The sequence below is a fragment of the Eschrichtius robustus genome, chromosome 19 (genome assembly GCF_028021215.1).
Source record: "Eschrichtius robustus isolate mEscRob2 chromosome 19, mEscRob2.pri, whole genome shotgun sequence".
NCBI classification, from domain to species: Eukaryota; Metazoa; Chordata; class Mammalia; order Artiodactyla; family Eschrichtiidae; genus Eschrichtius; species Eschrichtius robustus.
In genome coordinates, this window is record NC_090842.1 from 63,485,004 (window position 1) to 63,498,049 (window position 13,046).

General features: G+C 50.5%; 1 protein-coding gene across 2 annotated transcripts in view; it reads left to right on the plus strand.

The window, feature by feature from the left end:
• Nucleotides 1-13,046, plus strand: part of MYH14 (myosin heavy chain 14) — an 87,566-nt gene that overhangs the window by 49,240 nt on the left and 25,280 nt on the right. For both annotated transcript variants that reach the window (XM_068527447.1, XM_068527448.1), the window contains 8 exons: nucleotides 597-734; nucleotides 2,543-2,666; nucleotides 3,247-3,418; nucleotides 5,392-5,604; nucleotides 6,190-6,334; nucleotides 6,989-7,195; nucleotides 12,279-12,383; nucleotides 12,476-12,628. In XM_068527447.1, coding sequence (XP_068383548.1) covers nucleotides 597-734; nucleotides 2,543-2,666; nucleotides 3,247-3,418; nucleotides 5,392-5,604; nucleotides 6,190-6,334; nucleotides 6,989-7,195; nucleotides 12,279-12,383; nucleotides 12,476-12,628 — 1,257 coding nt within the window. The remainder of the gene's footprint in view (nucleotides 1-596; nucleotides 735-2,542; nucleotides 2,667-3,246; nucleotides 3,419-5,391; nucleotides 5,605-6,189; nucleotides 6,335-6,988; nucleotides 7,196-12,278; nucleotides 12,384-12,475; nucleotides 12,629-13,046) is intronic.

Sequence of the window (13,046 nt, forward strand, 5' to 3'; positions counted from 1 at the left end):
GATCGAACCCGTGTCCCCTGCATTGGCAGGTGGATTCCCAACCACTGCGCCACCAGGAAAGCCCTGAGCTTGTGTTTTTTTCTTGTTTTAGTTTTGTTTCTTAGATTCCACTCATAAGTGAGATTGTCTGGTATTTGTCTTTCTCTGTCTGACTTATTTCACTTAGCATAATGCCCTTGAGGTCCGTCCATGTCATTGCAAAATATTGAATCTTAATTTCCAGTCTCACACCACAAATCGCCACACGTGCCTGGTGACTGCCATAGTGGACAGTGCCCATCTCTGTGATATGTTTATTTATGATGTTTATAATCTTCACACACACACACAAGAATGTGATTTCAATGTGATAGACAAAGATTTTTATCTATCCTAATACCTCAAACAGTGCCTGGCCCCCACCAGGCACTCAATCAGTGTTTATTAACCCAATGAATGAAAAGTAAGCGTTGGATCCTTCCCAGCCCCACCCAGATTGTGGACCTGTCTGAGCCACGAGCCCCGGAGATCCGTGAACCATCCCCTCCACCCATCCTTCCCATCACACGCCAGTCCCCAGCCGCTGGGTCCTCAACCCTGCCTTCTCCCCACTGCAGGAGCTGGAGACCCACCTCGAGGCTGAGGAAGGGGCCCGGCAGAAGCTGCAGCTGGAGAAAGTGACGACGGAGGCAAAGCTGAAAAAGTTGGGGGAGGATCTGTTACTCTTGGAAGATCAGAACGGCAAGCTGAGCAAGGTGGGTGGGCTGTGAGCCCCAAGGGCAGGGGGAGTGGGCTCACTGGTGAGCATGGGTCCTTCTCTGCATCCCCCCCAGCCTTGCCCCACCTCTAGGGGTCTTCGAACTCTCGGTCTTGGCTGTGTCTCCTTTGAACCCTTTCCATCTCCTTGCGTCTCTGTCGCAGCTTCACTCAAGCTGGTATTTATTGAGCAGCTATTATGTCATTATCTATCTCTGGATCATCAGACACCCCAAAGCTGCATCGCTAAAAACAACCCCCATTTCATTACATCCCATCGTTGTGTGGGTGGGCTGGGCTGTGGTCCCCTTAGGCAGTCGTGGTGACGTAGTGGCGGGCACTGGAGGGCTGGTGTCCGGGTGCTCTTTTGCATGACCTCTCTGCCCATGGGAGAGCCTGGGTTTCTCACCTGGCAGCTCAGGGTTCCCAGAAAAAGAAGTGGAAGTGGGCAGGTCTCTGAAAGGCTTAAGGCTGGAACTGACACGACATCACTACCCTTGAATTCTATAGATCAGGTGTTGGCAAACATTTTCTCTAGAAGGCTATATAGTAAATATTCAGGCCTTGGCAGGCCACGCCGTTTCTGTGACAACCACTCAATTCTGCCATTGTAGCATGAAAGCAGCCACAGATGGTCCGTGATCAAATGGGCGTGGCTGTGTCCCAATAAAACTTTATATATAAACACAAGCAGTGGGCCATATTTGGCCTGCAGGCTGTGGTCTGCAGACCACTGAGCTTAAAGTAGACTCAGTCTAGATTCAAGGGTTGGGGAATTAGACTCTGCCTCTGTCTGGGGACATGGTGAAGAGTCTGCCATCATCTTTAACCTGGCACAGCCAGGACTGGGCTAGGCACAGGGGATATGGCATTTAACTAACTAGAAAACCATTTCTGTCCTCACAGGGGCATGGGGGGAGAGGGAAGCTAGATGAGTCACCCCAGGAAATCAACATAACCACGCATCATGAACTAATTATAAACTGTCAGAAAAGAACAGAAAACCATGGAAGTGGGGTGGCCTGACTTGTGCTAGGGGTAGCCAGGGCAGGCTTCCTGGAGGCAATGGTGCCTGAGTTGAGAGCTCAAGGATGCACAGTTTTCTGCAGCATTCCTTGGATGCAGTGGCTCTTCTCTTCTACTCTGTTCTATTTGTTCCTTTTTGAGGTAGTGCGGACCCACTGCCTTGATTTCCAAAACCACTCACAGTTGGAAAAGTGCTGCTCAAAAATAAATTAAAAAATAAAATAATAAATAAAAATAATAAACAGAAAGAAAAAAGAAAAGAGCTGCTCCAGGCCAGTGCTTCTCAAACTCCAGTGTGTCCAGGAATTATATGGAGAACTTGTTAAAATGCAGATTCTGATTCAGCGCGTCTGGGGTGGAACCTGAGATTCCGTTCCTAGCAAGCTCCCATTTGGTGCTGACGCTGCTGGTCTATGAGTCGGACCTGGAGTAGTCACAAGGCTCCAGAACTCACCCATAAGTGCAGCACATGTGCAAAGATGTTCACTGCAGTGTTGTTTATAACAGCAGTTGATTTGAATCAACCTCAGTATCCATCTGTGGGCCAATGGGTTAATGAATGGAAGTGTCCTTCAAATAGTGGGAGTCTCCATAGTTAACAGGCGTGAACCCGGTGGGGGTGGGACGGGTCCCTAGACCCTAAAGGATGCAAAAGGAGGGAAGGGGGTGGGAGCAGGAAAGGTCAGGGACGGATGGAGATGAGCAGAAACGCAGATGAGAATGATATCAAAGATGAGGGTCGGGCCCCTGACACCCCACCGCCACCTCCCACCACCCTCAGGAGCGGAAGCTGCTGGAGGAGCGTCTGGCCGAGTTCTCATCCCAGGCGGCTGAGGAGGAGGAGAAAGTCAAGAGCCTCAATAAGCTTCGACTCAAATACGAGGCCACGATTGCAGACATGGAGGGTGAGCGCCTGCCCCTCAGTGGGGGCCAGTGCACACTCCAGCGGGGTCAGGGGGTACCTCGGGTGACCCTCGTGTGCTGTGGGGCCTCAGTGGTCATATCTGTTAAATGGGGGCAGGAAAGAAGACTCGGGACAGGTTAGGTGTCCTCCCAGCTCTTAAGTTGTTTCTGTCTCTCTCCATCCAATTCTCTTACTCACTCCTAAGTGTCTTGGGTCACTCTCTCAATCTGACGGTCCCACTAGCTGTTTCAGACACTTTTTTATCTCTGTCCCTTGCCGTGGACTCAGAAGCAGAAACAGAAGGGAGAGAGCACAGGAGGAGGCCGGGGAGGCAGGGAGGAAAGGACAGGGCAGAGACAGCCAGCGAGCAGGAGCAGGGGCTGTCACTGGGGGGCGGAGGGGAGAAGGCATGTGGGGGTCTGGGGACCAGTGGGCGATCCCAGGGATGGGGAAGCTGGGAAAGAGGGGGAGGGGTGGAAAGAGATGCTGAGCTCAGCCTGATTGCGGGGCCGTGGGTCTCCCTGGGTGTGTGGGTCTGGCTCCCTTGTGCATGCCCCACCCCCCCCACCTCCCGCCTCCAGATCGCCTCCGGAAGGAGGAGAAGAGCCGCCAGGAGCTGGAGAAGCTGAAGCGGCGGCTGGACGTGGAGGGCTCAGAGCTGCAGGAGCAGATGGTAGAACAGCAGCAGCGGGCGGAGGAGCTGCGGGCCCAGCTGGGCCGCAAGGAGGAGGAGCTGCAGGTCGCCTTGGCCAGGTGCGGGGTGGGCCGGGGGTGGGGGGGTGCACAGCACGGGGGCGCCACCTGCCAGCGTTGGGGGTGCCCGGCGAGACCCTCCCGCAGGTACAGAGCTCGACCGAGCCGCTCACCAGCCGTGCACACCCACTCTGAGCCTCACTTCCCCTTCTGTAAGATGGACACAAGAGTTCCAAGCCCACCTGGTTAAGGGAAAACTGAAACCGGGCCCTACGTGTCTAGTAACTTACACAGTTTCTTGCACAGAGGCAAGGAAATGCTATTTCTTCTTCTCCCACAACCCCAGCCTCTAAAAACCAAACAGCCCAGAATCCACTGTGATTGGATAGGTGGTCTGGCCATCTTAGGAATCATAATCATCATAATTACAGTCATTCACAATTATTCAGCACTTACTGTGTGCCAGATATGATGCGCAGTGTTTCAAATGCTTTTCACCCACTGCGCTCCATGCGACCCGAGGTGCCCTTGTGTATGGGCACAGCTTGATTTCAGAGAGGTTACAATGTGGGGAAATTGCGCATCTGAGAATCGATGGGACACGGGGTTGGTGGAGGGGGGTTAAGAACACGCACCCTCCAGCCTGACTTCTGGGTTCAAATCCTGGCTCCTCCCCTTTTTGGCCATGTGACCTCACCTGGGTGACATCACCTCTCGAGCCTCAGTTTCTCTATCTGGAAAAAGGGCATGATTATAGAAACTCTCCTAGGATTAGTGTAGGGATTAAATGAGAAAGGGCTGAGAACATGCTTGGCACGCCCTAAGCCCTCATTAGCTGCTGCATGTGTCTGTTCTTACCTTCTATTATTGCCGTTGTTATTTTTTTCCGTTTTCTTTTGTATTGAGGTGAAATTCACATAACAAAATTAACCATTTTAAGGAGTTCCCTGGTGGTCTAGCAGTTAGGACTCCGTGCTTTCACTGCCATGGCCCGGGTTCAGTTCCTGGTTGGAGAACTGAGATCCTGCAAGATGCGTGGCACAGCCAAAAAGAAAAAAAAATTAACCATTTTAAAGCATACAGTTCAGTGGCATTTGGTACGTTTGCGATGTTGTGTAACCACTACCTCTATTCAGAACATTTTCATCACCTCAAAAACAAAAATCCTATTAAGCAATCACTTCCAATTTCTCCCCTCCCCTCAACCCCTGGCAACCACCAATTTGCTTTCTGTCCACATAGGATTTGCCAATTCTTGCTCTTTCACGGCAGTGGAATCATATAACACGTAGCCTTTGGCGCTACATTGCCATCCTCGCGGCAGCCCTGTGAAGGGGGGCAGTCACGCTCTCTCACAGACCAGGAGCCTGCAGTTCAGAGAAGCTGTCACTTGCCAGGGCAGGTGGCCGAGCAGGGCATACAGACCATGGTCAATGCATCTCCCTGAGCCATTCTTACAGGGATTTTTGTTTGTTTTTTCTTTTCTTTTCCTTCCTTTTTTTTTTTTTTGCCTGCCGCCACACGGCTTGTGAAATCTTAGTTCCCAGACCAGGGATCGAACCCACGCCCCTTGCAGTGGAAGTACAGAGTCCTAACCACTGGACCACCTCCCTGAGCCATTTAACCCAGAGTCCACACTGCCGCTCCATTCAGCTTCTCTTTGCAAGAGGTCGATCCCATAGGGGTTAGGAGGAGGGACTCTGGGGTCAGCCACCCACTGACCATGTGACCAGGGCAAGTACTTTCCCGCTCTGGGCCCCAGTTTCCTCGTTTGGCGTGAACATTACACAAGATGATAAAGTAAAGTGCTCTCAAGTGGCAGGAACTTAATGAGTGTCCCTGTGATTACTGGTGGTGTCATCCCCATTTTACAGCTAAGAAAGCTGAGGCTCTGAGTACTGGAGACACGTGCCCAAGGGCAGAGCTGGGCTTTTAACCCGGGACTGGCCGTGTCTGGCCCCTCCAACCCCTAGAAATCATCCCCACCCCCTGCCTGCCCCTATACCAACCCCCTGGTCCTCGTCCACCCCCAGGACAGAGCAGGAGGGCGGGGCCCGGGCCCAGCTGCTCAAATCCCTGCGGGAAGCACAAGCGGGGCTGGCCGAGGCCCAGGAGGACCTGGAGGCTGAGCGCGCAGCCAGGGCCAAGGCAGAGAAGCAGCGCCGGGACCTGGGCGAGGAGCTGGAGGCGCTGCGGAGCGAGCTGGAGGACACGCTGGACTCCACCAACGCGCAGCAGGAGCTCCGGTGAGGCTGGGTGGCCTGCAGCTGGCACAGGCCGGGCACGTGGGGGGCCGGGGGCTGGGCAGGGAAAAGGATGTGGGTCCAAGCTCTCCATCTGCACAGTTGTTTAGTCTTTCAACAGTTGTTTATCGGACACTGGCTCTGGGCCCAGCGTGGGCCAAGCTGGGGACAGAGATGAGTCAAGACTCAAGACTCAGGCATTGCCCTCGAGAACTCCCAGTCCAGGGGTAGGCAGATTCGAGCAAGGACAGACACAGTCCAGAACAAAGTGAGCTTTAATGGAGTACGACAGGGCATCGTGGATGATCAGAGAAGGCCCTTGTATCACTCTATGGGAGGGAGCCCAAAAAGACTTCTTTGAGAAGGGGCCTTTTGAATAGGGTTTCGAAAGATGCGTAGGAGCTCACCCTTAAAGCCACCCTTCTTCTGCAGCATCACTGCCCAGATCCCTTGGGGAATGTAGAGTGAGCGTCCCCATCCTTGGAGGGAAAGAATAAAAGGAGGCACAACCAGCAGTCAGGGGCTCCTTCAAAGTCCCAGCCTTCCTCTATTCTGAAATTCTGTTCCCTTCCGCTTCCCCAATACAAGGTCCAAGAGAGAACAGGAGGTGACAGAGTTGAAGAAGACTCTGGAGGAGGAGACGCGCGTTCATGAGGTGGCGGTGCAGGAGCTGCGGCAGCGCCATGGCCAGGCGCTGGGAGAGATGGCAGAGCAGCTGGAGCAAGCCCGGAGGGTGGGTTGAGATGGAGGAGGGGTGTCTGGGGAGCCATGGGAAGGGGAAGCAGGATGCTGGGTTGGAGGAGGTACCTCTGGCTGGTTCTAGGCCAGCCCACTTTTCTCCTCACGTATTCATGTCCCTGATCCATCTTGCATTCAGCAAATGTTAATTGAATATGTAGTATATTCCCGGGGTGGTACTGGGGGCCCCAGCTGTGAGCCAAGCAACCAATACCCACTTCCATTGTGGAGCTCACGTTTTAGCAGGCAAGGCAGAGAGTAAACAATCTAAACACATTCATAATATATAGCGGGGTCATAAGTGCTATGGGAAGATGATGAACAGGAAAGGGGTTTCAGAGTGCTAATGGCCAGGGGGCGTGTTGTGATTTGAAATAGAAAGGCCTTGGAGAGATTCAGTGAAAAGATGACATCTGAGTAAAACACTGAGGGAGATGATGGGTGAGCCATCCTGGCATCACAGGGAAACATGTTCCAGGCAGAGGGAACAGCCAGTGCAAAGGCCCTGAGGCAGGAATGTGCCTGGGTGTTTAAGGAACAATGAGGAGTTCCAGAGGGAATAGACAGTACAAAGGACTTGGGGTATTCACGTGCCTGGTCTTGTAGAGAAAGGGAATCATAAATCATTGCTGTCTCTCTCCCCCACCAGAGCAAAGGTGCATGGGAGAAGACCCGGTTGGCTCTGGAGGCCGAAGTGTCTGAGCTACGGACGGAGCTAAGCAACCTGCAGACCACGCGTCAGGAGGGTGAGCAACGGAGGCGTCGCCTGGAGTCACAGTTGCAGGAGGTGCAGGGCCGGGCTGGCGATGGGGAGCGGGCACGAGCAGAGGCGACTGAGAAGCTGCAGCGAGCCCAGGTGAGTGCGGCGGCTAGGTCAGGGGTGGTCTCTGCTGTGTGGCTTTGGGTGAGATGCCTGCCCTCTCTGGACTTCAGTTTGGTCCACATCAACCCTACTGTCCTTTCCAACTTTTCCAACATAAGCACACATTAATAGCTAGTATTTGGTGAGTGATTACTATGCACCAAACATCCTGTGTATTTTGCCAAAGCCTCCTCCTAATGCTCCTTTGAGGGAAGTGCTAATATTGTTCCCATTTTACACACAAGGAAACTGAGGCCCAGGGAGGTGAAGTTGATTGTCTTAGGTCCCTCAGAGCCAAAGCGTGAACCCAGACATGACTGATCCTGTAGCTCTTAACCCTGCCACAGCTCCCACCCTCCACCCTCTTATCTTCTGGTCTTAAATAATCCATGGTCTGATTAGAAAAACCCAGCATGAATACTTGGACCTGTGTGAGGACAATATCATACTGTGACTGTTAGAAGAAATGTGGGTTTTTTTAATTTTAATTTTATTATGTTTTTTACCTAAACAACCAATACCTGTTTATTACTGAGAATACAAACAAGCAGAAAGCGGGTAAGAATGACTTTTAATTCCCCAACCCCAAGGGGGGGAAAACACTGTTACCATTTTTAATTTCAAGATTAAAAGAGTGTATAGGGGCTTCCCTGGTGGCGCAGTGGTTGAGAATCTGCCTGCCGATGCAGGGGACACGGGTTCGAGCCCTGGTCTGGGAAGATCCCACATGCCACGGAGCAACTAGGCCCGTGAGCCACAATTACTGAGCCTGCGCGTCTGGAGCCTGTGCTCCGCAACAAGAGAGGCCGCGATAGTGAGAGGCCCGCGCACCGCGATGAAGAGTGGCCCCCTCTTGCCGCAGCTAGAGAAAGCCCTAGCACAGAAACGGAGACCTAACACAGCCATAAATTAATTAATTAATTAATTAATTAAAATGTTAAAAAAAAAAAAAAGAGTGTATAGTTAAGGTGAAAGTTAAGTCGATATAACAAAGAGACTCCAGAATTCATCAGCTTGAATAAAAGACATGTGTCTTCCCTCTCAGGAAATAGGCTCAGAGTAAGCAGTCGAGGCTGGCGGGACACTTATGCTCCATGAGGTCACTCCATTATCCCAGAGGGCATTGACCTCATCTTCAGAGTTAAATCTGGATTGTGGGCACCTGTGTGCTCCAGCTTAGGAAGGGGAAAAGAGGATGGGATGGAATTTGCATATATCACTTGGCTTGCATTCCAATGGCCATAACGTAATCACATGACCACACCTAGCTGCAAAGGAGACTGGGAAATATAGTTTCTAGCTGGCAGCCATGGGCCTACCTAACAGCCTGTCACAGTGGGACCAGGGGAGAAGGGATTTGGGGGGACAGCTAGGGTCTGCCCCCATGGAATTACGCTACGTAGTGCTCATTGTCCTAAGCACTTTACATATTACAGAAATAAAAGTGACACCAAGAGTAGAGTCTGGTGGCTGATAGCAGGAGTTCTAGGTTGCACTGGTCAGTAGAACTTTCTTCAGTGATGGAAATGTTCTGTAATTGCACTATCCACCTGGCATGTGAGGAGTACAACTGAGGAGCTGGATTTTCATTTTATTTAATTTTAATTACTTTAAAGTTAAATAGCCACCTAAGGCTAGTGGCTACCATATTGGACAGGGCAGCTCTAGAGCCATTCTGCCTGGGCTGAAATCTCAGTTCCACCACTTGTAGCTGTGTGATCTTAGGCAAATTGCCTAACCTCTCTGTGCCTCGGCTTCCTTCCCTTTATGTAAACTTGGACTAATAATAGTATCTACCTCATAGGGTCAGTGTGTGAATCCAGCGAGCCTAAACTTGGAAAGCTTTTAGAATAGTTCCTGGGTTCTCAGTAGGCTCTCAAAAATTGTCAGATGTACCTATATATTGAGCACAGGTATATGCCAGGCACTGAGCTAGTCACTTTACGTTCATTATTTCATTGACTCTTCAAAGCAGCCCTGGGAGGTAGGTCCTGTGATCATCCCCATTTCACAGATGAGAAAAACTGAGGACCAAAAAGATAGGAATCAGGCACTTCCCTGGTGGTCCAGTGGTTAAGACTCCATGCTCCCAATGCAGGGGGCCCGGGTTTGATCCCTGGTCAGGGAACTAGATCCCGCATGCATTCCTCAACTAAAATATCCCTCATGCCACAACGAAGATCCTGCGTGCCACAACTAAGACCTGGCGCAGCCAAATAAATAAATATATATATATATTTTTTTTTTTTTTAAAAAGATAGGAATCACTTGCCCAGGTCACACAGCCAGGAGGTACCAAGGTCAGCTCAAAATATCATTTTCAAAAGTTCAAAGCGTGACTGTCATACAAAGACATAGTAAGCCCATGTCAAAGATTTATTTAAAGCATTATTGAACCATAAAAAAGAATGAAATAATGCCATTTCCAGCAACATGGATGGACCTAGAGATTATCATACTAAGTGAAGTAAGTCAGACAAAGACAAATATCATATGATATCGTTTATATGTGGAATCTGAAAAAATGATACAAATGAACTTATTTACAAAACAGAAACAGACTCACAGACATAGAAAACAAACTTATGGTTACCAAAGGGGAAAGTTGCAGGGGAGGGGTAAATTAGGAATTTGGGAGTAACATATACACACTAATATATATAAAATAGATGAACTACAAGGACCTACTGTATAACACAGGGAACTATACTCAATATTTTGTAATAACCTATATGGGAAAAGAATCTGAAAAAGAATATGTGTATAATGTATGTATAACTGAATCACTCAGCTGTACACCTGAAACTAACACAACATTGTAAATCAATTACACTTCAATAAAAACATAAATATTAAAAAAAAAAAGCAGTAATGAGGGATCCAGCAGAATGTAAAGATGTTCAAGGAGAGAAACAACAACAAATTGGTGTGTGTATAGTCAGCAAAAGAGAGAATGCCGGAACGAAATAGCACAGTCAGAGACAAAACTGGTTAATGTCCCAAAGGGCAATCAAATGTAAGCTTTATAGAAGTGTAGTTGATTTACAATGTGTTAGTTTCAAGTGTACAACAAAGTGATTTATTTATTTATTTATTTATTTTTGGCCGCGTTGGGTCTTCGTTGCTGCACGCAGGCTTTCTCTAGTTGCAGCGAGCAGGAGTTACTCTTCGTTGTAGTGCGCGGACTTCTCATTGCGGTGGCTTCTCTTGTTGCAGAGCACGGGCTCTAGGCGTGCAGGCTTCAGTAGTTGTGGCACACGGGCTCAGTAGTTGTGGCTCGCGGGCTCTAGAGCACAGGCTCAGTAGTTGTGGCGCACGGGCTTAGTTGCTCTGCGGCATGTGGGATCTTCCCGGACCAGGGCTCGAACCCGTGGCCCCTGCATTGGCAGGTGGATTCTTTTTTTTTTTTTAAAGTTTACTTATTTTAATTTATTTTTTTTTAATATTTATTTATTTATTTGGTTGCACCGGGTCTTATTTATTTATTTATTTTTTTATATTTATTTTTGGCTGTGTTGGGTCTTCGTTTCTGTGCGAGGGCCCTCTCCAGTTGTGGCAAGCAGGGGCCACTCATCATCGCGGTGCGCGGGCCTCTTCACTATCGCGGCCTCTCCTGTTGCGGAGCACAGGCTCCAGACGCGCAGGCTCAGCAGCCGTGGCTCACGGGCCCAGTCGCTCCGCGGCATGTGGGATCCTCCCAGACCAGGGCTCGAACCCGCGTCCCCTGCATCAGCAGGCAGATTCTCAACCACTGCGCCACCAGGGAAGCCCCGGCAGGTGGATTCTTAACCACTGCGCCACCAGGGAAGTCCCAGTCCTGTTCTTTCTAAAGGACGCCTGACCACTGCCTTTTCTTATTTCCAAGTTTTCAGATAAATTTTTTTACCAGCCAGAATTTGAACCCAACCTTGTTTGTTAAGTGAACCTCAAAAAGGGAGAGAAGAAGGTTCAGGGTAACACACATGTGCTGGAGGCACTCACCCAACAAACATTTCCTGAGCACCTACTGTGTGCCAGGCCCTTTTGTGAGCCCTGAGGACACAGCAGGGAACAAAGCAGATGAGGTCCTACCCTATGGAGGCAACAGTCCAGGGGGGAGAAAGTGGTAAACTGCTGCCGGATTCCTACAGCAAAGGAACGTTGAGACCAGGAGCTGCACCCAGGATCATTGTGGTGGTGATTTGCATGCCGGGGAAACAGCTTTATTGTAATACAGCTCACATACCGTATAATTCACCCGTTTAAAATGTACAATTCGAGACTTCCCTGGTGGTCCAGTGGGTAAGACTCCGTGCTCCCAATGCAGGGGGCCTAGGTTTGATCCCTGGTCAGGGAACCAGATCCCACATGCCACAACTGAGACCCAGCACAGTCAAAATAAATAAATGAATATTTTTTAAAAATAATAAAATAAAATGTACAATTCAATGGTTTTTAGTATATTCATAGAGTTGTACAATCATCACCATAACCTAATTTTAGGACATTTTCATCAGGCCAGAAGGAAATCCTGTACTGTCCAGCCATCATCCCCCAGTCCCATCCCCTGCCCCGGCAACCACTAATCCCCTTTTGTCTCTCTAGACTTCCTATTCTGGACATTTCATAGAAATGGAATCATACAATATTTGTCCTTTTGTGTCTGGCTTCTTTCACTTAGCATAATGTTTTCAAGGTTCATCCCTGTTGTAGCATGTATCAGTACTTCATTCCTTTTTATGGCCAAATAATATTCCATTGTCTGGATAGACCACATTTTGTTTATCCAGTCATCCGTGGATGGACATTTGGGTTGTTACTGCCTTTCAGCAATTGCGAATAATGCTGTCGTGAACACCCCTGTACAAGTTTTTGCCTAGACTTCTTTTCATTTCTCCTGGGTACACACCTAGGAGTGGAATTGCTGGGCTGTATGGAAACTCTGCATTTAACCATTTTAAGGAGCTGCTAGACTGGTTTCCATGGCAGCTGCACCTTTTTACATCCTCACCAGCAATGGGTGGTAGGGATTTGAGGCAGAGGAGCAGAGGGGTTGGCTGGCTGGAAGGCACCATTAGAAGATGTCCCTTCCCTGCAGGCTGAACTCGAGATTGTGTCTGGAGCACTGAGCGAGGCCGAGTCCAGAGCCATCAGGCTGAGCAAGGAGCTGACCAGCACGGAGGCCCAGCTCCACGATGCCCAGGTGATCCCAGCCCAACTCTCACCACCCGGCTCCCCCCAGGCCTCCCCACCCTCCTGCCCACACTTAACATCCATTCTCCCATCCATCTTCAGGAGCTGCTGCAGGAGGAGACCAGGGCGAAGCTGACGCTGGGGTCCCGGGCACGAGCCCTGGAGGCGGAGGCGGCAGGGCTGCGGGAGCAGCTGGATGAGGAGGCGGCCGCCAGGGAGCGGGCGGGCCGCGAGCTGCAGGCTGCACAAGCCCAGGTGAACAGCCCTGCAGGGAGATCTCAAAGGGATGCCCAGTCTCCCAACCTGTTCCTCCTGGGTTCCCCTGCTCCGGGGTGGCCCCATTGCCCAGCATGTCATAGGCCAGGCCCCGGCAAGCCATACTCGCCTCTGTCTCTCCCTCAGCCCCAGAGCCTGTAGGTGCAGACCCCCATCGCTCCTGTCCCCAACTCTCTGTGTCATTCCCTACTCTCTGTCCCCACAGCACCAGCCACCTGGATCCTCCTCTCAGCCTCCCTTCAAACCTCCCTGCCCCTAGTCTCTCCCCTTCCAGCTCATACTTCACATGGTCTTTCTACACCCTGAGTTGACCCTGCCCTTCCCTAGCTCACAGACCTCCCATGGCTCCCCAGCTCCCCCCGGACAAAACCCATGCCTCTCAGCTGGGTGTCAGAGG